The following is a 26,229-nucleotide window of genomic DNA, read 5'->3' on the forward strand; positions in this document are numbered from 1 at the left end:
TAATTACCCCTTTCCCAAGTACTCTTGTGGAGATTTTCTCAAGGGATATTTTTTGGTTTTCTGGGCTCCATTTTCATTCTCACCATCTCATTTATTTAATGATCCAGTCTTGTGAACAAATCAGCAACAAGCAGTTGAGAGAAAAAGCCTGTGAATGGTGAAGCAGCTCCTCAAATTCATATAAAGGGCAACTTTTCTCCAAATTGTCATCCTTATGCTTTAATTTTCCTGGGCATTTTGGGGATGAATTTTCCCAATGCATTTTGAGTGCTCAGTCCTAGCTACCATTATTACAGAATTGCTGCGAAAATAATATTTATTATTAAACTATATATTCACACCTATTACAAAGCTATATCATAACAATCCATCTTTTTGCTGTTGAGAGTTACTTCACAACTTGAAATGAACCAGTGGAGAAGCACTGAGGCATACAATGCTACTGTGGCAGATTATAACAAGTATTCTTTCAGGACATGACATTCAAAGCCTCTTTGTCATTCAAAGTCAGAGTAGTTTATCCAATGTCTTTGTGATGCATCTCATTATAATACTACACACTGTTTGGATATTTTCTACTAATATTGAATAGTTTACCAAAATCTAAGTAGATATTTTAATTTTATAAAAGTTCAAATTACATATCTTGAATTTAACTATATAATTGCATCAATTAATTTGTTTAGATTTATTTGAATATGTACATTATAGAATTTGCTAATGGTATTAATCTGTATGGAGGATAAGTGCATGACAAAACCTTCATCCCTGTCTCTGAATAACTTGAATAGCAAAAGCTGTAGCACAATCTTTGCAAAAATCCATTGTTCAGTAAATTGAAATACAGCAAACATTTTATTAACCAGCATCTATGGGTTGAGGTGTATACTGGTTGTTGGCCAGTTAATCAAGTATTCCAGATAATCAAGATGTCCACAAAATCCATATAAAAATATACACTAAGTAACAAAAAATATAACACACTTCACAGTTATACTTTATTTACACCATAAATAGCAAATAATAATGTAACTCTGCCTTAAATGAAACTTACTGGCAGAGACATTCTCATTTGGACCCTTAGCTTATTACTTGTATACATCATTATAGATTGTGGTATTTATGGAGAAATTGACTCCGAATTGTTGATATTTTGTGTCACCATTAAAAAGTATATTTAAATACATTAGAAAACAATAATTGGACAGAATAATGCAGTAAACTTTGTGATATTTGAGGTTTATAGATTTTGCTGGTCATCAAGAGCGCTAGTTCATAAGGTGTCAGTTAAAACAAAGTTTGCTGTATTCCATTTATCTCTTGTGACATCAAAAATAGTGTTCAGTCCACATGACTATTTTTTTGTTTATGTCCTGAATGAACTTCACTGAATGCTAATTAATTCCAAATCCTATTATGCTGTTAGAACATTACCCAAGGGAATTAGTCAAGATTTGCTTCAGTTGTGATTTTAGGAAATCCTTAAGCTACAAGACTTTCTAATTAATAAGTAAAAACTGCATAAATATGAATTTGCCATGACATATAGGATATTTAGAAAATTCTTATGCAAATTTAAACTTTAATAACTTTGGACATATGCAGGGTTGGAGTAAAATAGCAGATAGCTCATGAAAGCATAATTGATAAAGGTTTGAACAACATGCAAATTCTGAGACTTCAACCTAACCATCATCTTTTGTGATGCATTGTTTAATATTCCAAATTTGCCTTCTTTCTTTTGCTGTTGCTATTTCAAATTGTTTTAGCATCTTTATTGTGGTTGTTAAAACATATTAAGACAGCTTTCATGTCATTTAAAGCTTGCTTCTATCAGTTATACACCTGAAGCTTTAAGGTTGGATAAAAATAAACACTGAATTGCAAAGCAGTTTTGCTTTGGTTAGCTCTGCAGAGTTGCAGAAAACAGAACTAGCTTCAAAAGTTGTGATTTTAGGAAATCCTTAAGCTACAAGACTTTCTAATTAATTTTGTTTTTAACTTTCAAAACGTACAGCTGCAAAATCAGCTTGAAAACATCATGCATCAAAAGTTGATCAAAGCGCGCACGTGTTTTTAATTGCTGAAGAATGATAAGAACACATATGATATTTAAATAATTGTACATTGGCTGCACTCTTTACTCTGCATACTCAACCCATGACAAGAGACTATGCAACTTGTTATCTGCCATTTAAATTGGAAAACAGGGACATTTTATTTTCCAAAGTGAGTAGCAAACAGGAAGTTAAACACTTTATTTTATTTAATTCAATTTTCTTTGCCCATCTTCGATACCATCATGTCCCTAAGGACCTACATTTTGGCAACATTCAATCTAACTTTATTCAAAGTTTTGACAATTCATGAACACTTGCCTCTCACTTCATGTTTGCAGAATACTGTTACTATTTTTGGAAACCATCCAAATTCCAACTTGCAACAAAATACAGCATATAACATGAGTCCCATGGTAATAGGATATTATAGATTTAACGTACACCTGCTGCAAAAAATACATTTGACAGATTGAGAGAGATGATACGTGCAATTTATAAAATTTCAAGCTTATTCCCATCTGCTGGAGCAAGCTAGTCCAAATAAAATCTGAGGCTAATATAAGGCATGATCAACATCAACCAGTGATGAATGTCTTCATAAGTGAGAATGCCAAGTGGCGAGTATTGCTATTTACAACTGTCTTGAAAACACCTTACTCTTATAACACTGATTTGTTTCTTTGATTTGAAAGCTCTTTTCATCTCAACTATAGTTTAAATTTGATTTGCTTTGTATGGGAGTCAGAATATTAAACTATTCTACATTCTGTACATAAATTTTATTGTCACTAGTAACAAACCAAATATGTCTAATGGTCAGAATCTATTAATTCATATGTAACAACAGATACAATGATGTATTCAGGGTAATCTAGGAGAGGTCCAATGGAGTTAGATGAGTTGTAAAAAGAAAACATATGAAATAGAAATAGAAAGTGCTGGAGAAATTATCTAAGTATGGGAGATTTTGACTCAGTGTTAACTTTGTTTCTCTCTCTCTCTCCCTGCAGATGCTACCTGATCTGCTCAGTTTTTCCAGAACTTTGTTTTTATTTCATTTCTCCAGCATCTATGGAATTGTTTGAAGATAAGGAATGCAAACTTGATGCATTACTTGATTGATCTCAATGAATCATTCTTACATTTGTCACTGGTAATGATATTTAAAATAGTAATTTCAGTGAACCCTGAATCTGGAACAACTCTCAATTTTTCTCAATTATTGTAAAAGTTTTCTATGAGAAGTCTGTTCAGTTTCCAGGTTAGTGTGGGGTATGTGGTGTTATTAAACATTTGATTTATTTGAAGACAAAATAATCTGGTTTGTCCCAGGGTTGTTTCATCATTAAGGTGCTATCTTTTCTCTTTAGCTGACAGGCTATTTCATTTTGTACAGAGGACTCTTAATTTGTATGCAGTGCAGACGTTGAATTGTGGTAATTTATCGAAGCACATTTAGTTGTGATCGAGTAATATAGTAGATCACCTTTGTGCCAAAAAAATGTCAGCAAGGTTGGAATGTCTGGTTGAACCAGCTGCTCAGAATAACACTTTCCAGAGATGAGGCAATTGCAACTAATAATGGGTGGAGATTTCACTCTAAACAGGCTGCCATGATGGTTTCGGACAAAACCTGGCCAAATTTCTGCTCCTCCTCTGTATTTCAAGTAGACAAACACTAGGAATGAATCTCCGATTTCACATACTGAACATGTTCAGGCCCTATGTTTTGTGTCTGAGCAATAACAACTATTGTGTCCAGTTTAGTGCTAATCTGTGCTGAGTTAGCTAATATAACATCCAAGGGTATTAACATCCATTGGTTAGGTAGGGGAAAGATCAACAAAAGTTTCTGCTGCTGCTGCTGCTGCTTAATTCTTTCACAAGATGTGGGAATTGTCAGTTTTGCCAGTACTTCTTGCCATTGCTAATTGCCCTTGAATTGAGTGGTTTTCAGGGTCATTTCAGAAAACGGGTAAAAGTCAACCACATTGGTATGTGAGTATGGAGTCACACAACAGCAGATGTGACCTTAAAAGATGTCAGTGAACCAGATGGGTCGTTAGAAAAATTGGAATGGTTTCATAGTCACCACTATTATGACTGGCTTTATTATTGGAATTTAAATAGTAATAGTTACCTGGTAGGATTTGGACGCATGTTCCCACAAACAGCCTGGACCTCTGGAATACCAGTCCAAGGACGTTATCACAATGCCATCACCTTGCCCTTATTTGGTGACCCTAACCGGATGTGGAAGGGTGTAGATAGTAAATAAACCAGAAGTGGGCAAGGTGTTATTCATCTCAATTGTATAGTCTGCCTATGCTCAACATCATGTAAATAATTGCCAATTAATGAGTTATTGGAGGTCATTCATCTGTAAAATGGTGAGAGACTCCAAACCTTCAGTCGAGGTGGGGAAGAGTAAGGAAAAAATATAAGACAAAAACAAATTGAAATCGTACAAATCCTACTTTCCTTACTTTCAATAATGAATAAAATGTTCACATCTTTGTTTTTAAGCTAACAGTCTGATAAGCATGCTGTTTTCACGTTTGAGTTTCCAGCAAGTTTTGCATTTTCCAAAAATTTGTGATAGGCTAACTATTCATGAAAGCACTGGTTAACTGCCACTCTGATGTATTTACTACAATTTAATGTAGGCCCAGAATTTCAAATCAGGCTCAGAAATCCTATTGCTGACCATGATCGTGCAAAAAAAAACCTTACCTTTGGAGGAGCACTCCATGTGAATTTCTGGGGCCAAAAGCTGCCTAGAGACTGGACAAAGATACAATGTAACCAACAGCAGAGTAGGTCAGTATTGCCATTACACCCACCCATTTTTCAATAGCAGCTTCAGTATTATTAGATTTAAAAGTCCTGAAGCAATTTGACAGCAGCTGAAAGAAAGTAAATGAGGTAAGTGAAGATGTAAGGTGGCATGTGGATGAGGGATGCAAGTAGTAGAAGGGTCCTTGGATCTTGTGTGGAGGTAATAGGATGATAAGTAAGTGTATGCATGCTTAGCATTGGTTGGGTAGGGGGAAGAGTTGTTTTAGGCTGGTTTAATCATTAGGTTATGGGGGATGAGAGAGGGTCTTTGGGTCCAATGTCAGTACGCACGAGGGGTAAGATGTCAGGTGTCATGGGGTTTCCAGGTGGGAGGAGTGCACAGGGTTGAGATTGTTGGTTGGGTAAAGTTAATAATTACTCAAGTTACAGTAGATTTAATCCAAATTTTGCTTAGGTAACAATCGACTTAATGCAGTTGGAATCCTTTGAAGTCTCCACTCTAACTCGGAGCTGTTGACTTTATCTAGAGACTTCTGAACAGCAGTTATTTACCCATTGAAAGTTTTGACTTCTAGGGCAATTCCCAGCTGCTTGGGAATTACTCATAGGCCTGCCTGCAACTTTTGTTTACTGATACAAAAGATTTAATAATTATTTAGTTTTTTTAATAGTTGATTGATATTTTGACAACATAAATATGCTAGCTTACAAAGCTGGCTCAATTGCACTGAGGGTGGATTCACAAAATGGTAATTTACAAGAAGTATCAAATACTCCTGTGGGCAGTTCAGTCTGCTTTATGGGAAGCAAATGCTAATTTATTTTTCTTTCTATAGAAACTTCACACCAAATGTGTGTTGTTTTTCATTCTTCTTGTTTATTACTGTTCCCTTTTCCTTCTTTTCCCTGCAATCTGCAATGATAAAGAGGTAAAGAGGATGAGCTAGTTATGGAATAGCAAAAGCAATCCAAGACAGGTTTCAGCATGCCACCGGTGCCTAAATATTTTTTAAAAACTGATTCAGGTCCAAAACCTAGGATTGTGACTGGGGTTTGAGCATCTTCCAAGTTTGTGATATGGATGTCCACTTACGAAAAAATTCCTTTCTGCAAACAATATTATGCAAGTGCACCAGCTGTTTCAAAAAGGTGGAACTGTAATTAATGTTTGATTTTTGTTCTAACAAGTAAACTGTAAAGTTATCTGTAAAAATCAATTTTCGTTTAGCAATATTATGGAAGGCACCATTATTCTTGCTTTTTTTTAAACAAAGCTGTAATGCAACTTGAAGTAATTGATGATATAAAGAACTGCCTGCTGATCTATAACTCCGTATACTTGATTTACAAAGGCAATAAACACTGTTGATTTTGCAAAACTGTGAATTTTACTTTAAGGATAGGTTTTATTATAAGTAATTTAATGTAGAATGTATTCCGAACTGCCTTTTTCATAAGATGGATAGTTGTTGAAACACTTCCTTTGAAAATCTCATTTAGTTGTAATAATTCAAAAAGTTCAATGTAAATGAAAGTAACATTTATAGGTTAAAAATTAACTAGTAAATATGATTCAGATTTGCTGCTTTTGGTTATTTTTCAAAAGTAAATGTGTTGACTCAATGTATGCAGGTTCCTTTAAAGATGATTAAACGTTTGATTCTGAAACTCCGCGTTCTAATGATGTCTACTCTGCACATTATAAAAATGGAGCTATTACAAAACAGAACCCATCTCATCTGCTTGTTGATTTTGTCTTTCAGATTGCATTTAAATACAAAGTGACATAATAATTTAAATATCAGTTCACATGGTAACATTTTCTGTGAATGTTTTGGGCAGGTAGGATGGTAGTGAAAAGATGCCTGTTGGACTGGAGGCCTATGAAAAAAGTGAGGATTGCAGATGCTAGAGAGTCAGAGTTGAAAAGAGTAGCACTGGAAAGGCAAAGCAGCTCAGGCAGTATCCGAGGAACAGGAGAGTTGATATTTTGGGCATGAGCTCTTCATCAGGCATGGACTGGAGGCCTGTGACCAGAGGTGAGCCTTGGGTGGGTGGTGGGCCCATTGCTGTCTGTTATCTATATCTGTGATTTGGATGAGAATGTACAAGGCAGGATTAGTAAGTTTGCAGATGACACTAAAATAAGAGGTATAGTGGACAGTGAGGAGGTTTCCCAGAAATTGTCGCAGGACCTTGATCAGCAGGGGAAGTGGGCCGAGAAATGGCAATGGAGTTTAATATAGATAAATGAGAGGTCTTGCATTTTGGAAAGTCAAATCATGGTGAATGGTAGGGCCTTAAGGAATGTAGTTAAACAGAGGGACCTTGGAATTCAGGTGCATTGTTCTCTGAAAGTGTAGGCACAGATACACAGGGCAGTGAAGGTGGCTTTTGGTACACTGGCCTTCATCAATCTGTGCATTGAGTATAGAAGTTGAAAGTTACAGGACATTGGTGAGGCCAAACTTGAGGTATTGTGATCAGTTTTGGTCACCTTGCTATAGGAAGGAAGTTATTAAATTGGAAAGAGTACAGAAAAAAAATTTACAAGAATGTTGCCATGACTCAACAGCCCAAGTTATAGGGAGAGGTTGGACAAGCTTGGAGGTTTTACTTTACTGAGTAGGAGACTGGGGTGGGGGGGAAGGGAGAATCTTATACAATTGTGTAAGATCATGAGAGGCATGGTAGGGTGAATGCACTCAGTCTTTTTCTCAGGGTTGGGGAATCAAGGACTAGAGGGTATCAGTTTCAGGTTAGAGGGGAAAGAATAAAATGAAACCGGAGGGGTAACCTTTTAACACCGACTGTGAAATGCATGTGTAATGAGCAGAAGTGGTTAACGTGAGTACATTAATAATATTTAAAAGGCATTTGGTCAAATACATGGTTAGGAAAGGTTTAGAAGGATATGGGCCAAATGCAAGGAAATGGGGTTAGCGTGGATGGACATTTTGGTCAGCATGGACCAGTTTGGGCCAAAGAGCCTGTCACTGTGCTGTTGGACCCTAGGCAGAATAAAAGTCTGGAAAGTGATAATGATGTGATCATTTAAATTAGAATTATGAAAATAAGGCAATGTTAAATGAGAGTCATACCTGGCCTAAAATTCATCCTGGATCTGCAACTATCAGTCTTCTGAATTGAGTTTTGTTCAGCTCAAATTCCTCCAGAATTGCTTGTCAAGCGTAATTCAAATGAGCATATACCTTTCAGGATAAACAAGCCACAGTTGTTGATTAGCAGTGGCCCCTACTTTCCATTGCCACTGCTGCCTTATAATTCTATCTACTTCAGTCAAAGGTTATGATATGTATTATAGCTCAGAGAAAAACAAGAGCTACCCCTTGTGATCTTAGCTTAAGGTTGACATTGTAAGACTAGTTGCCTAGCCAAGCCTCCATCACTTTTCACTTTAATCATACAGCATCATCAGCGGAATCCTGCAGAAAAAGTTTCCTGTTGCTAAATGTTGCATATGTGTATATGCAACATCTTTCATGATCTTTGGTTTACTGGGAGCCCTGTGAAAAAGTATTGAAGTATTTGGTACGGCAAGCAATCTGTGCACAGTAAACTCCCATACCCAACCATTAGACCATATACATGATGTTCATGATGATATTCTAGCATACCATTGGTGACAATTCAAAGTTCCTCTTCCCATGTAATCTTAGGTCCACCTGCGATGACCGTTTTTACTTCAAACTGAGCCACACCTGACAAATATATTGATATGTTTCATTTCACCATCATGATGTAGTGGACAACGAAGAAGGTTATGTCAGAATACAATGGGACTTTGATCAGATGGGCTGAGGAGTTGCAGATGGAGTTTAATTTAAATAAATGCGAGGTGCTGCATTTTGGAAAGAGAAATCAAGGCAGGACTAGTGCACTTCATGGTAAGGTCCTGGCTGAACAAAGAGACCTTGGAGTGCAGGTTCACAGTTCTTTAATCTCCTTGAAAGTGGAATCACAGGTTGACAGGATAGTGAAGGCAGCATTTGGCATGCTTGCCTTTATTGATCAGTGCATTGAGTACTGGAGTTATGTGGTCATGTTGCAGCTGTACAGGAAATTGGTTAGGCCACTTTTGGAATACTGCATTCAGTTCTCATCTCCCTGCTTTAGAAATGGTGTTTTTCAATTTGAAAGGGTTCAGAGAAGATTTACAAGGACATTGCCAGGTTTGGAGGGTTTGAGCTATAGGGAGAGGCTGAATAGGCTAGGACTGTTTCCCTGAAGCACTGGAGGCTGAGGGGTGACCTTAAAAAATCATGAGGGGCATGGATCGGATAAATAGACAAGGTCTTTTCCCGGGATGGGGAAGTCCAGACTAGAGAGCATAGGTTTAAGGTGAGAGGGAAAAGATTTAAAAGGGACCATAGGGGCAACATTTTAACATATAGAGTGGTGCACGTATGGAATGGGCTGCCAGAGAAAGTGGTGGAGGCTAGTATAATTACAACATCTAAAAGGCATCTGGATAGGTGTATGAATAGGAAGGGTTTAGAGGGATATGGGTCAAATACCGGCAAATAGGACTAGATTAAGTTAGGATATCTGGTCAGCATGGGTGAGTTGGCTCAAAGGGTCTGTTCCCATCCCATACTGCTCTATGACTCTATCACAAGTTTACCACCAAATTGACTGGGTGAACAACCATTGCAGCAAGGATTATACTTGAACAAAATTGCTTACAATTGTAGATTCTCATTCTCAAAGATTAGTTTTTTTCTGGCTGTTTGGGAAAAACACAGCATTCAAAGCTAACAACAGAAAAAGGACCAGGTCTGACCAGAAGATATGCTGCTTCATGAGGAGTGTACTGACCTGATAGTGCCGGTGTGTTAAGCACTACCTTGAAATCTTCAAAGTTCAACCTAATTGAGAGCTGGGAGAAAATATCTGAAATTTTTGTGATGTAAAAACTCAAATTTTGTTAGCCCTTTTGGTCACAGTGAAGTTTTGAGTGTGAAGTCAGGCCCTCGAGTCCAGGATTCAGGGCAAGTATATGAAAGAATTGCATACGTGTTTGTGGCTCTTGATTCGGCATTCCTTCAAAGTTCTGTGGTTATGGTGACCTTCAATACTATTTGACAGATAATAACCCGTGGGAATTAAAGCAACTATTTTACTAATGTGCAGTGACACAGTTATTTGCATTTGAATACAAGAATGAGAGTAGTCCTGTTACAAACAGTGTAAGGTATTTTTAGATTTAAGTTCTGAAGATCAAATCCAGACTCTCTCACAACTGTGGCAAAGTTTCATATATAGTGACCAACATAAATGTATTTTTTGGAAAATGAGTGATATTTTAGTTATGTTACCTCTTGAGACTTGAGCACCATCTCATTACTCGTAATTATTGTGAAGTGTCATGACAGGCTGTATAGTAGCACGCATTGTTAATGCATTTGGATGGAAATCTCTATATTTAAGATTCTTACAATAGCTATATTTCTTTTTTAAAAGGCTGTTTGTTCTTGACCTGTACTATATTTATACAGGCATCTTTGTTGCAAAGTAAAAAAAAATCCAGGTATATAAAATTATTCTAATTGCTAGCAGTTCTGAAAAAAAAACATTTAGAGAAATGTAATCCTGCCATCACTAACATCTTTATAAATTTGGTAGTGTAGCTGAAATGAATATCTGACAGTATTCAGATGGATCAATTCTACTGGGCAGTCATTTTTGCTGATTTTGTATGCTCAGACAACCTAAACAACCATCACTAAACGGTAAGCAGCTGGGGCTCTCAGACTCAACTAATTCTGTGTAAGAGGTCTTGATAGGGTTTTCTAAAATTCAGTCAAAACAAAATTTCATTTCACTTTGGTAAACTGAAAATATTTGGAATTATCATGAGGCATAATAAGCTACAAATTCAGTACATTGATTTTGAAATTTGAAAGGGTAACAGCAAAAGGAGCTTTTCTGCATTTGACAGGTTTTTAATTTATTCACGTGCAGGTGCTTGGAGCATACGTCAGCCTATCTTCATTAATCCGATGCAAATCTTTTCGTCTGCATCCTATTTCAGGTCCTCCTTGTCGCAGCTGTCCTGTAAGAGTTTTAAAAAAAAAATTATAGTTCATTTTTTAGATAAGGGAGTTAAACTATTGGAGGACCATAATAAAGAAAGTGAGAATTTAGGAAGCATGGTTAGTAAGTTTGAGGATGAAACTAAAATTGGTGGATCAATAGACAGTGAGGGAGGTTATCTAAGATTACAAAGGGATCTTGATCATTGAGCCAGTGGGCTGAGGAATGGCAGATAGAGTTTAATTTGGAAAATTGTGATGTGTTGCATTTTGGTAATTCGAACAAGGGCAAGACTGACACAATTAATGGTAGGACCCTGAGAATGTTATGTTGTGGTTGTACAGGATGTTGGTGAGCTGAAAATGTGTTGCTGGAAAAGTGCAGCAGGTCAGGCAGCATCCATGGAGCAGGAGAATCGACGTTTTAGGCATGAGCCCTTCTTCAGGAATCCTGATTCCTGAAGAAGGGCTCATGCCTAAAACGTCGATTCTCCTGCTCCTTGGATGCTGCCTGACCTGCTGCACTTTTCCAGCAACACATTTTCAGCTCTGATCTCCAGCATCTGCAGTCCTCACTTTCTCCCAGGATGTTGGTGAGATCATTTTGGAGTACTGTGTACAGTTCTGGTTGACCTGCTATAGGAAGGACATGTTAAATTGGAGAGGGTGCACAAAAGATTTTCAAGTATGTTACTGTGACTAGGAGATTTGCGTTATAAGCAGAGGTTGGAACCTTTTTCACTGGATTGTAGGATGTTGAGGAATGATAGTATAGAAGTTTATAAAATCATGAGGGGCATAGATAAGGTGAATGGTAAAGATTTTTTTCCCTAATGTAGGGGAGTTCAAACTAGAGAGCATATTTTAAGATAAGAGGGGAAAGATTTTAAAAAGCACCTGAGGGGCAACTTTTTCACAGATGGTTTACATTATTTAAAAGACATTTGGACAGGTACCTAAAAAGGAAAGGTTTAGAGGGATATAGGCCAAATGCAGAAAAATAGGACTAGTTTAATTTGATAAACTTGGTTAGCATGAACAAGTTGGACTGAAGGTTCTGTTTTCTGTGTTTTATGACTATGACTCTATAAAAATTAAGACTGCAATAGAGTCCACTGTACTAAAAAGATCCAATAGCACGGTTATAGGTTAGATATTATACTCAGAGGCAAAATGATGGTGCTCAGCCTGAATGGGAAGATTGGATGGATTGCAGCTTCCCTGAAATGAAATTTGGTATCAACTCTTGAGGATGGAAAGCATCCAGTCATATTGCTGCTATCAGGTAAGCTTAGCAACCTGATTGAAGTGTTTCCACAAAAGCAAGTCAGAGAAATAAAATATGCTATTTTTCTCTAACGAACAATAGAGTTACAGGATATGCACTTGGGATTCAAGGTGAAAGCTGAAGTATCTTTAAAATCCATAAATATGACATGAGATTTTCAGACGAAGAGATTGTCCTGTCATAGTTATAATTTAATATATGGTTTAAAAACACTATTTAAACATAATTTTAACACAGCAATAACAGTTTAAAAAATTGAAGCTCATGAAAATTGTTGAAATCATTTGAATAAAACATTAGCAAACACCTCAAGTGCAGACGTTGACGAATAGTGGTAGCCTGGCACATAGAAAGATGGTTGTGGCTGTTGAAGGGCAGACTGCATGGATTTGTCAAGGTAGTGTGAAGGTCCAACCATTCCCTTGATCACAAGATCAGAAGTAGGAATGTTCATTGATGACTGCACAATGTTCGGCACTATTCATGACTCCTTGGATACTGCTTGAAGCAGTCCACAACAACATCTAGACAATATCCAGGCTTGTGGCGAGTAATATTTGTGCCACACAAATGCCAGTCAATGGCCATCTCCAATGAGAGACACATTCTAATCACTGCTCTTTAATATTCAATGGTGTTACCATCACTGAATTGTCCACTATTAACATCCTTTGGTTACCACTGACCAGAAACTCAATTGGATTCACCACATAAATACAGTGGCTACAACAGCAGGTCAGAGGCTTGGAGTAATGCAGCGAGTAACTCTCTTCCTGACACCCCAAATAAATCCACTATCCAGAAGGCACAAGTTAGTTAGTAATGTGATGAAGAGCTCACCACTTGCCCGGATGAGTGCAACTCCAACGATATTTAAGATTATTGACACCATCCAGGACAAAGCAACCCATTTAATTGGCACCACATCCACTCCCTCATAAATGAAATGTGAAGTATCTACAAGATATGCTGCAGAAATTCACCAAAATCCTTAGACAGAACCTTCCAAACTCTTGACCACTTCCATCTGGAAGGACAAGGCTGCAGATGGAAAGGAACACCACTGTCAGCAAGATCACCTCCAAACCATTCACTATCCTGTCTTGGAAATCTGTTACCATTCCAACACTATCACGGGGTCAAAATCCTGGCATTCCCTCCATAATGGTCGACTTACAGTTCGTAGACTGCAGTGGTTCAAGAAGGCAGCTTACAACCACCATCTCAGGACAACTAGGGACGGACAAAAAAGCCACTGGCAGCAATTTCCAGATTTCTACATTTAACTATACACATTGATTTACAGAAATTGCTGTCAGTTTCACAGGTTAATGATGACATCCTATCTGTATTACCATCATTACAATTACACTATCAAGACCGATTGGTTAAACATGGTCACAAAATGGTGAAGCACAGACTGATGTGTGGAAATTCCCATCATGATTTCTTTTTCTAAACTAGTCTGTGATTTTTTGGGAAACCTGTGAATTGTGAAAATTAGGAACTCTGGCCAGATTCTTGTCATACAAACGCCCAGTTCAAACTTCGCCGTCAGTTTGAATAATACTACATGCTGATATAGAGCAGGGGATGTGGAGGAGAGCAGACAGACATGGAGGAGGTGAAGAAAGTGGGCTAATGCTGAACCAATTATAAATATGCTTTTTACTACTGTATCCCCTGACCTACTCGTGCAACTTCTCAGAATGAGTTTTCTCGTTTATTTGGCTCATTGAGATCATTTCTCAGATGTATTCTTCTAAAAGTGTAGGTTTTCTCAATTACTTGTCAGACCACCAGACTTACAATAATACTAGCAAAACTTACCTTATTCCATTAGGTGACAATCTCATTCTGATAGAGCAAAACCACACAAACGTGGAAAATTTGTATTGATAGTGGTGCAATAGTTTCGTGTGTTCAGCTGTTAACCAGAAGGTTGGTGGTTCAAAATCGCCCAGAGCCGAAGGGCTTCCTTACTATGCGACATGGTGGGTCAGTGGTAAGCACTGCTGCCTCACAGCACCAGGGACCTGGGTTTGATTCAGGTCTCGGGCAGCTGTTTATGTACACATTCTCCTTGTGTCTGCGTGGGTTTCCTCCCACAGTCCAAAGATGTGCAGGGTAGGTGAATTGGCCATGCTAAATTGCCCATTATGTTCAGGGATGTGTAGTTTAGGTGCAGTAGTCAGGGAAAATATAGAGTAATAGGATAGGGGAATAGGTCTGGTTGGTTACTCTTCGGAGGGTCATTGTGGACCTGTTGGGCCTAATGGCCTGTTTCCACACTATTGGGATTCCATGAATTCTAGATATGTGGGAAGTTTGACAAAGTTGCAAAAGCATTATAGATTTTCTGATGACCGTCAATCTCAGGCAGATTGCCACTCTGGCTTTTTTCTAAAACAAAAGGAGAGAGCTCTACATTTTTTATGGGAAATTCTGAATCAGGGTGTACTCAGATGTCACAGCCATACTTCCATTCTGACAGTTGTGTCATAGCACAGACCTGTCAGGAAAACACACCATGCCCCCTTTACACAGCGCATAGCTACTGTTTTAGGACATTTAGAAAAGCAACTGCTGTCAAACTTAGTACATAAGGTAAGTGTGATATTTGGATGCTAAAAGGGAGGGTAGAATACCAAGTAAGCAAGTTGCTAGCTGATTCAGGGTAGGATGCTGTGGGTAGAGGATAGCATGTAAGGAAGCCAGGTAAATGATACAGTGTTTAGGGTTGGTCAACAGTAGAGCAGGGAGTAAAGGCCTGGTGGAGGAAGGGAAGGAGAGGTAGTGTCAGGTGGAGGGGTGTCATGTCCAGTAATGGGAGGATCAAAAGGCACACTAGAGCAGGATGACTCAACGACAGGGGAAGGGGAGGTCAATTCCTGTGAGAAAGAGACAGAATAATTCAGAATGTGGGAAGGGGGAGGGGATTTTGGCTCCCAATGGTTGAAGTGGTTTGGGCCCATTCCAGAAGTGACGTGTTTGGTCCAGAGCTGAGTGTGGGATAGAGATAGGTTGAGTGCTACATGATGAAGGGAGGTTAGGTGCAAGAGGGGAAGGGGAGTGACATGATGTGTCGAATCTCAGGAATGCCTTTGGGGTGGTAATGGTTTAGGGGAAGGTGTAGTTGGGGATGTGTTCATGTAAGTATTGTGTCAGTTTATTTCTTACGCAGAAGTTAGGGAAATTTAGATTATCAAATATGTAGTCTACATAGTCATTTACTCAATTTCATCAGAATGCTCCAAATTCTCCCATTTAAATGGCTTTTGGAGGATTCTAGAGGTAGGGGAAAATACCCAGTTGAATCTTTAATTTTTCAGGAAATTGCTTCAAATGTATGCTACATTCTATAGGGTCCCATCTATGGTCCGCAATTGTCTGGCAGAAAGGAAATCCAAGCCAATCCAAGTGGGCAGCATGGTGGCACAGTGGTTAGCACTGCTGCCTCACAGCGCCAGAGACCCGGGTTTAATTCCCGCCTCAGGAGACTGACTGTGCAGAGTTTGCACACTCTCCTTGTGTTTGCGTGGGTTTCCTCCGGGTGCTCCAGTTTCCTCCCACAGTCCAAAAATGTGCAGGTTAGGTGAATGGGCCATGCTAAATTGCCCATAGTGTTAGGTGAAGGGGTAAATGTAAGGAAATGGGACTGGGTGGGTTGCGCTTCAGCAGGTTGGTGTGGACTTGGTGGGCCGAAGGGCCTGTTTCTACACTAAGTAATCTAATCTAATCTAAAGCCATGTATTTCCCTATTGTACAACGTAGTGATGGGCTGATGCCCAGCATATCCCCAGTGATGGAACTGATTAATATATATCCTAAAGACTGACTCAGGACAAGGAATAAACTAGTAATGAACACGAATGCAAGTATCTGCAAAAAAAAGTAGGAAAAGAATTAAATTCAGGTTTATATGAATACAAGTATTTTAAAATTTAATTTTAAGCGTATTGAAAAGAGGGGTTTTCAGGTCATTGGGACCTTAACGCTCTTTCCTTGATAACTTATTGAGAGGGATCTTCTGAGAATTATTGTATTTATGTGATTTTATTTTCTTACCCATGACTTCATCCAAGCCTGCATCATTTGTTCATGATCATCTATTGCCTTCTTCCATTTTGCCAGTTCCTTCGACCACGTCTTTTGGATAAAGTTATCTGAATCAAACATATATAATGTAAATTCAACAGTTCTAACACAAATAACTGAACTTGTGTCAAAAATGCAAAGGAAAATAATGTTGTCATTGCAAAGAACATTTTTACTGTATTGAGAAATAACACTCCATAATTGAAAAATAAATATATTTCTGTATTTGTAGATTTTTATATGACAGTTAAATAACATATAATCACCTTGCAGATACTACCACCACTTCAAACCATTTGTGTTGGTAACCTGTAAACTTAACTAGTGTACACTTTGTGAACTTTGTATTATTCTTAACCAAAATGTATAAAGCTCTTGATTCCACTGAAGTGCTGTGTCTAGTTTGATGGAGGAAAATAATTGGATTGTTAAGTTAACATGTGCACATATGCCAGAAGAACATTTATGAAACCAATATAAAAGAGAATTGAGTCAGCATTTGTGCTGTAGATACTTGGAATATGAAGTTGATGCAGAAAATGCTGGACATACACTGCCAAATACACTTCTAAATTTGTGAAACAAGTCTTCTGATAATAGGAATCAACCTGAAATATTAATGTTTTTCCACTTTCCATACTTTGTGACAGTGAGTCAGTTATTTTATTCACAGAGATGTGGTCATTGCTGGCTAGACCAACATTTATAGACCATCCCAAGTTGTCCTTGTTGAGAGGGTGGTGGTGAGCTGCCCCCACACTGCTACAGTCCACTTGCTGTAGATAGACCTAAAATGCTGTTGGGAGGGAGTTTCACGATTTTGAATCAGTGACACTCAAATACATCTTATAGATAGTCCGCACTATTATTACTCACCGGTGATAGAGGGAATGAATATTTGTGAATGTGATGCCAATCAAGCAGGTGATTTTGGACTGGATAGTGTCAAGCTTTTTGGGTGTTGCTGAAGCTGCAGTAATCCAGGCAAATGGCAAGTATTCCATCACATTTATGATTTGTGCTTTTTAATTGGGGAATCAGAAAGTGAGTTATTTGCTACATGATTCCTAGTTTCTGACCATCTCTTGCAGCCACAGTTCTTCTACGGCTAGTTCAGTTCAGGATGGTGATAGTGGGAGTACAGTTTTGATAACACCATTGAATGTCAGAGTAAAACAGCATGGAAACAGGGCCATTGACCCAAACTGATCCATTTCCCTCTAAGCTTTTCCCATCCATATACCTGTCTCAATGTTGCTATTGTACCTGCTTCAACCACTTTCTCTGGCAGCCCATTCCATATACAAACCATTGTCTGGGTGAGTAGATTGCCCCGTAGCTTCTTCTTAAACCTTTCCCCTCTCACCTTAAACCTATGCCACCTAGTTTTCAATTCCCCTTCCCTGGGAAAAATACCATATGCATTCATCTTATCTATGCCCCTCATGATTTTATACACCTTAATAAGGCCACCTCTCATTCTCTTATGTTCCAAGGAATAAAATCCTATGCTGGCCAATTCGTCTCTATAACCCAGGTCTATTAGTCTTGGCAACATCCTTGTAAATCATCTTTGCACTCTTTCCAGTTTAACTATGCGTTTCCTATAACTGGGTGACCAAAACTGTACACAATACTCCCAACGAATTATACAACTGTAACATAATGTCCCAACTCCTGTACTCAGTTTCTTGACCGATGACAGCCAACATGCTAAATGCCTTCTTCACCACCCTGTATACTTGTGACACCGCTTTCAAAGAACTATATACTGATAGTCCTAGGTCCCTCTGTTCCACAAACACTCCTCAGGACCTTACCATTTACTATGCAAGTTCTACCTTGGTTTGATTTTCCAAAGTCCAAAACCTCACACTGATCTGTATTGAATTGCATTTGCCAATCCTTATCCTACTTCCCATCTGATCAAGATCCCTCTGTAATTTTTGATCAAAAACAATGGTTGGAAGTTTGTTGCCCAGTCCTTGTGTGGTTTAAATGTTGCTTGTCACCTGTCAGCTCAAGTTTAGATTTTGTCTAGGTCTTCCTGTTTTTGAACATGGACTGCTTCATTATCTGAGGAGCTGCAAATAATGAAGAACATTGTGCAGTCAATGAAGATCCACTCTTCTGACTTTATGATGGGAAGGTTATGAATGAAATAGCTGAAGATGATTATGCACCCACAGACATGTTCCGAAGGTGAGATGACTAACGTCCAACAACCACAACCATGTTCCTATGTGCCAGTATGACTCCTAACTGTGGTGAACTTTTCCTGATTCCCATTGACATGTTGTTTTGCTAGGACTCCTGGATGCCTTGGCAGTTGTTTCACTTTCCCTCTAGAATTCAGGTCTTTCCTCTGTTTGACCCCAAGGTAGTAACAATATCAGGAGCTGACAGGCTCTGGCAGAAGCTATATTGAGATTCAGAGAGTACTTTCAGCTTGACAGCACTATTGATTATACCTTTCATCACTTTACTGATGATCGAGGTAAGATTGATGAGGCTGTCAGTTTGGATTTATTCAGCTTTGTGTGTGCAGAACGTACCTGGGCAATTTTCCACAATTTTGGGGAGATGTCAGCATTATAGCTGTACTGGAACAGCTTGGCTAGGGGCTTGAAAACATTAAATATCAGTGTCAGACTATTGGCAATGCCTAAAGCCTTTGCATTATCCAGTGCCTCCAACAGTCTTGCTTCACTTCGCATGATATCAATAATTAACTGAAGACTGGCAATTGAGATGCTGGGGATCTCCAGAGGAGACTAAGGTGGACCATCCACTCAACACTTCCGAATGTTAATTGTTGCAAATGCTTCAATCTTAACTTTTTATTTGTTGTGCTGGGATCCTCCATCATTGAATTGCTTAAATAGTCACCATTGTTAGAGTGGTGCTGGAAAAGCAGGCAGCATCAGAGGAGCAGGAAAATCGATGTTTCAGGCAAAAGCCCTTCATCAGGAAGATTCCTGATTCCTAATGAAGGGCTTTAGCCCAAAATGTCGATTTTCCTGCTCCTCTGATGCTGCCTGACTCGCTGTGGTTTTCCAGCACCACTCTAATCTAAAGTCTGATCTCCAGCATCTGCAGTCCTCACTTTCACCTAGTCACCACTATTCACAACTGGATATGGCAGGACTGTTGGCTAGACAGCAAGATTCAGAATAATACTGGCAACATACATTTGTCTCAATTCCTGCAGAGGTAGACTTGGAACCTTGGCTCCTGTCTCTGAGAATGAAAGACCATCTCTGACAAGACCTACTAAGGAATTGGCTTGAGATGAAGCACCAGAAGACTATGAATTCAGGCCTTGATTTTGGGCAGAGAATGTATGTCATATTGCTGCCAGACCAACTGCGATTTTAGGAACCAAACTTGCTTTAGTACTTGTTCTTTCCCCTCCAGTGTTTACTTTATGTTTTGACCTTACATCGATAGTTTCAGTTGCTGTCATATAAACACAAAGGGTTGTCCTCTGCCATACCCAACCGTGCCTTTGTCCCACTGTAAAATTTAAATCCATTAACAAAAAGCCTTCATATTTTATTGTCAGTTATAACTCTAATAACTCAAATACTGCAGATGCTGAGGCTATTGCAGATCAGCCATGATCCTATTGAATGGTAAGCAGGCTTGAGGGGCTGAATGGCCTATTTGTGTTCTTATTTCTTATGGTCTATGAAATAAAATGCTGGAGAACCTCAGCAGGTCAGCAGCATCTGTAGAGAGAGAAACACAGTTAATGTTTCAAGTCTGATGTGACTTCTTCAGATTTAATGATAAAGCTCTATTCAGAATGGTGTTTAATGGAGCTTGAATCCTCTTTCGTTTTTGATCTTCCCTCTCTAAGCAGCATCTCTCAATGTTGGAAATGTTGGTCAATTAAGGTCTGTCATTCTTTAATGTATAAGAAGTATTAACTTGGAAAATGATATTAATTTCTCCTAAGGCAATCCATTGATGAACCATACAGGCCAGGAAGTCTCCTCTCTAGTAATGGACAATGTCAACATAAAACACACCAAGTCACTACCACACATACAGACACCTGGTAATAACATAGCTAATAGTGGCTAGGAACACCTTTTGGCATTGTCATTGTCATTTCCTTCAACTCCATGATAACAGGATTGTATTGAGCCAAAGGTACAAGCTTTTAGAATACTCCACATTACATACTAAAGGTCGAGAATTCTTTTTAAATCAATGTTCACTTTTAAGATTTATCTCAGTTTATGTGCCACCTATAATTGTACGTATAAGAATATAGTATGTTTATCTTATTTGGTAATATTGCTCTTTTCTGCATTACTGAAAATATATTAAAATGTTTGAAAAGGTTTAATTTCAGTGTAATTGGTTTAATATTCAGTGTAAATAGATTATTTTTGTATGTATAAATATTTAGTATTAGTGGAAAGGGCTGTCCTTACTAGCTTCTTAACATCAGTGGCCCAACAGTTTCAATTCAACCAAAATACGAACAAAAACAGAAATTGCTGGAAAAACTCGGCAGATCTGGCAGCACCTGTGTAGAGAAATTAGAGTTGATGTTTCGGGTCTATTGAATCTTCCTCAGAATAATCAAAACACAATCGCCTTCCTATGGAAAACAGACATAAACACAGCTTTGCTCAACAACTTTGACTCTACGTTTATAATACCCTCCATGCTTAGCTGTATATCTCCTTCCATAGCATCAAGTCCTTTTGGCTCGGTCCTTTTGTGCAATCCCTCTTTGGTGGTACAACCTTTAGTCTTTTGGCTCAACTCTCTAGAACTGCCTTATTTAAAACTGACAGCATTTGTACCTTTAAAAATGTTCTCAATGCCAATCTGTCAATTAACTTTCAATTATCTCTTCTAATTCTTTCTTGCATAGCTGGATCATGGTTGTTTATTTTTTAAACTTGTTTTTATCTCCATTAGATTCTAATTAAAATGAAAAGTCATTGTCACCTGACCCTGGAAACAGAACCAGCGTATGCTTGGACTAAAAAGCAAATAAGTGATACTTATCCTGTTCTCCTCACAGACTCTTCAGAAATTCTGATAGTTTATTATTGACTTGGGAAGCGGTCAGATTGGAAGAATGTAAAAGGCCTTGGGACATTATCTATTTTCGGATGCAATATAACATGCAAGTTGATGACTCATTGCTTACCTTTTATGACAATTAGTACATTTGACTTTGCTTTTCCTTTTTTGGATAGAACGTGACAATAATATTGTGTGTCAGTTGTTACTGTGTCCTTCAGCCAGCTGATAACATGAATTCTCCCATCTTTCAATGGCTGTTTTTGGTGCTGAATGGATTCTGTCACTCTTTGACCATTTTTCTTCCAAATAAAATGCAAATCTTTGGGCCCTGTAGAAAGTAACAGTGTTGAAAATCAGCCCATTGCTTTTGTTTCATTTTGTAAGGCTCGTTTCTTTGTATGGCTCTTAATACCATAATATTAAATCAGGAGAGACTGCTCGGAGCACAGGTTGGTGACTTCCTGGCAGCTGACACAACTGAAGTAGATTGATCTGGACAGTTAAGCAGTAGTTTCCCATGTGGCATGGCATGCTAACCATCAGTTAAAATCAACTGAGGTGAATGAGCTCAAGTAATAATACACCAATGAAATATCTGGAGATCCATGGATACTCACTGGATTCTTCCTTTAGTGATGACACAAGAGAAAGTGAGGACTGGATATCCTGGAGATCAGAGTTGAAAAGTGTGGGGCTGGAAAAGCACAACAGGTCAGGCAGCATCAGAAGAGCAGTTTTATGCCCTCAGATGCTGTCTGACCTGCTGTGCTTTTCCAGCACCACACTTGTTGACTCTGATGACACAAGACTAGAGAAGACATTGAATTGCTGTATGTATTGCTGACTAAATTTTCTTCCCCATGATATTCTTCCCAAGAATGATTTTGAATCAAATTTTATTGATTGATCATGCTTCTTCAAAATCATTTGAATAAGAACAATGGTAAATTAATCAATTTTTGAAAACTTACCAGCAGAAATTTTCAGCTCTTCTTCTCTGACTGTATATTCCAGTATATTTGATCATTACAGCTAGCATCACTCTCATTATAATACTCGTAATGTAAGACTTATAGTTAATTACAAAATCTATTCCCTTAAGTTTTTTTGATTGCAGTACTTATTTCTAACTTACCAGGATCATATCAAAGTGAATATTGATGGTCAGTGCAATTGCATTGGTCCAAGAGTTTGAAATTATCTCCTAAGTATCCATCTCACTTTTCCTTATTTGACACATTCCTGAAAATTCCTCTTTGACCAAGCTTTTGCTAATTTTACCAAATTTTTGGTAATCCTTATTGGTTCAGCAAATTGTGTATAATAATGGTTTGAGATACTATCTTAAGGATGCAATATAAACACAAGCATACACAAAATATGTCCCTATTATAACGAAAAGTAGCATTTACTTAGGCTTAAGAACATTAATGCGGTGTTAGATTGGTTCATAAAATGTTTTTCTTGTTTATCGACTCCAGCACCTAACCTTAAGAGCAAGATTTTTATGAAATAAACAAAAGCATTCTAAACGGCTTGCAATGAAAGACAGCCCCTTAGAAACTTGTTTTTCCTTCAAAGCAGTTATAACATGTAGGTGGCTCTTGAACATGAATATCATTCCTAATAGTCATACAGTCATAGAGATGTACAGCAGGGAAATGACCAATCAGTCCAACTAGTCCATACCAACCAGATATCCCAACCCAATTTAGTCCCACCTGCCAGCACCCAGCTCATATCCCTTCAAACCCTTCCTATTCATATTCCCATCCAGATGCCTTTTAAATGTTGCAATTGTACTAGCCTCCACCAGTTCCTCTGGCAGCTCATTCCATACATGTACCACCCTCTATTTTATTAAATTAAAAGGGCACAATATGTCCCATCCAATCCATGTCTGCATTACAGGCAATGTCAAACTGGTAAAAGCCACATTACAGTAACCCAGATTGGCCAGTTGAAATATGCTTTATGGTTTTTGCATAACTAAAAGGGAAATTAAGTATTTGTTTTAAGCTGTCTTGAAGAAGCTGGTTTTGAATTGAGCACTTCTTTGGAGCCATAAGGAACAGAATTGTCCATAGATCTAGCACCATCACCAACCTCGTCTGTCTCCTTATAGGTCATTAATTCTTCAGCATTGGCCCAAGAGTTGAAGCAATTGTGAGTAACCTGGAGAGAAGACTGTTGGGTGCCAAAGTGTTTTTTAAAATTTTCTTTGATATTGGCAGGCTGGAAGACAAGGCTGTTTCCTTGACATTCAAGTGTTTTGGAGACAGTAGTCTTTCTGCTTTCCAAATGGTTTGGGCAGAAAGACAGTGTACCATGAGAATGGTCAAGGAATTGAATTGAATTGAACTGAATTTATTGTCATGTGTACTGAGGCACAGTGAAAAGCTTTGTCTTGCAAGCATTACAGGCAGACATAGTTAACTAGCATAGATAAGTAAATAATAGGTAAACAGCAGTAAAAACCAAAACACAGGTACAGGTGAACACTAAGAGTTTGAGTCCATTCAGTATTCCAAAAACAGTAGGGTAGAAACTTGTTTTAAAACTGGCTGGTGCTTTTTCAGGCTTCTGTAACTTCTCCCCGATGGTAGAGGTTGTAGAAAAACATTGCCAGGGTGGATGGATCGAGAATGCTGGTGGCCTTTCCTTGACAACAGGCCTGGTAGATAGGACGTTGGCCTTTGTGACTGTCCAGGCAGAGTTCATCATTCTCTGTAACCATCTCTGATCTTGAATGGTACAATTGCCATACCAGGTGGTGATACATCCAAACAAAATGCTCTCAATGGCACACCTATAAAAGTTGGCAAGGATATCCACCATCATGCCAACTTTCCTCAGCTGCCTGAGGAAGAGGAGAAGTTGTTGGGCCTTTGTAACCAGTGCGTTCACATGAAGAGTCCAAGAAAACTTGTTGCTGATGACCACTCCCAGGAGCTTCACACTCGCCACTCGTTCCACCTCTGTGCTGTTAATGTGTAGGGGGGAATGAGTAACATCCTGCCAAAAGTCTATAAGGAGTTCCTTGGTTTTGCTGGCATTGGGAGGTAGGTTGTTCTCAGTGCACCATTTTTTCCAGGTCTTCCAACCCCCATCTGTAGTCTGTTTCATCGCCATCTAAGATTCAATTGACTATGGTGGTGTCATCAGCAAACTTGCAAATGGCATTAGTCTGGTATTTGGCGATGCAGTCATGGGTATACAGTGAATACAGTATGAGGCTGAGTACGCACCCCTGGGGGGCTCCAGTGTTGAGTGTTTGTGAGGATGAAATATTGTCCCCAATCTTCACTGATTGTGGCCTGTGGGTCAGGAAACTGAGGATCCAGTTGCAGAGAGTGTGGCTTAGTTAGAGATCACTAAGTTTAATAACAGTCTCGAGGGGAACAAGAGGCAGAAAGTCAGAGAACACTTTCCTGTCAGTTGAAATAAATAAAACCTAGGCCACGCCCATTCTCAATAATAACCAAAATCTAGGAATTACCTTTGAGTCTTTGCCAATGCAGTAAGCTGTCCACTAATCAAAAATATTAGATACACAGGTTGCTTGTGAAGGCATGATTGGTACTGACAGCTGCTGGGGAAAATATAAGTGACACCTGAGGCCTAATTTCAAATCTAGAACATTCCAGTTGTGACTTGCCACTGATTAATGTTTGAAATCGCTAAAGCTAATATTCACCCTGCACTCTAACTAGGCAGCTTAAGATACAAATATAGGGTTAGCTATGGCTCTTCAGTGTACATACTGATTAAAATAATTTCATGTACTATACAGAATTCTTTCGTCTTTCAATTTTTCAGCTATTTCAGTCTTACCCTACGGTAGTTTCTTTACAATGTTCACAACTACCAATAATTCAGATATGACAATTTCTTTACAGCAATAGAAGAATACACACTCAGAAATAAATCACTTAGCTATCAATGCCTGTGCTTGATCTAAACATGGATGGATACACAAATACTAAAGAAAGAGAAATTCTAGAAAATTATTCAACACAAATCCATTTCAACTTGGACTCAAATAGTTGAGCTTCAATAGCCATGATTTTATCAAATGGTGGAGCAGGTTCTCAGGGCCAAATGGCCAACTACTTCTCCAAATTTTTAATGTTTATTTGTGTTAAAGTAAAATGAGCCAACATCACCTAGCTGATTTATGAAGCTTATTTATATTAAATCTGTGAATGCTTATTTAACTAACATTAAGCATTATTATTAATCTTGAAAATAAGAATTAACACAAATAATATTAATTTTTATTCTCTAAAATCCTGATTATGAACTTGGTGTAAATGTTTTAGATTCTTGAAGCAAAAGACCAGTTTCTTTGAAAAAAAAAGTTCAGCCTATTCTCATATTGATGTTTCTCTTTTAAGATATTTTCTTAGTTAATAGTTAGGATAGGGAGAGGGATGTCAATGATGGGATTGAAATAGTTTGGGCACTCAGTATCAACAGCTAAAGCAAAACCAAATTTTAATTAAGTCTCTCTAATCTACACTGACAGTGTAATTTTCACCTTTATTCACTAGGCAGTAAATGAGTGGAGCCTAATTGTTACAGAGGCGAAAGTGAGGACTGCAGATGCTGGAGATTAGAGTGGTGCTGGAAAAGCACAGCAGGTCAGGCAGCATCAGAGGAGCAGGAAAATCAACGTTTTGGGCAAAAGCCCTTCATCAGGAAGATTCCCGATTCCTAATGAAGGGCATTTGCTCGAAATATCAATTTTCCTGCTCCTCAGATGCTGCCTGACCTGCTGTGCTTTTCCAGCAGTACTCTAATCTGCTTGTTACAGAGCTTATATAAATGTGTTGACTGAATAGAAAGGAAAAAAGTCACAAAACTGCATTTGGAG

The 26,229-nt window shown here is 38.3% G+C and overlaps 1 protein-coding gene across 1 annotated transcript in view; it reads left to right on the plus strand.

Moving 5' to 3' along the window:
* LOC132824249 (selenocysteine insertion sequence-binding protein 2-like) overlaps positions 1 to 6,300 on the plus strand; it is a 118,267-nt gene extending 111,967 nt beyond the window's left edge. The window contains exon 19 of the mRNA XM_060838582.1: positions 3,071 to 6,300. Within this exon, the coding sequence (XP_060694565.1) occupies positions 3,071 to 3,081 (11 nt within the window). The 3' untranslated portion in view covers positions 3,082 to 6,300. The remainder of the gene's footprint in view (positions 1 to 3,070) is intronic.
* The last annotated feature ends 19,929 nt before the right edge of the window (positions 6,301 to 26,229 follow it).

Source organism: Hemiscyllium ocellatum, chromosome 2 (genome assembly GCF_020745735.1).
Source record: "Hemiscyllium ocellatum isolate sHemOce1 chromosome 2, sHemOce1.pat.X.cur, whole genome shotgun sequence".
Lineage (NCBI taxonomy): Eukaryota > Metazoa > Chordata > Chondrichthyes > Orectolobiformes > Hemiscylliidae > Hemiscyllium > Hemiscyllium ocellatum.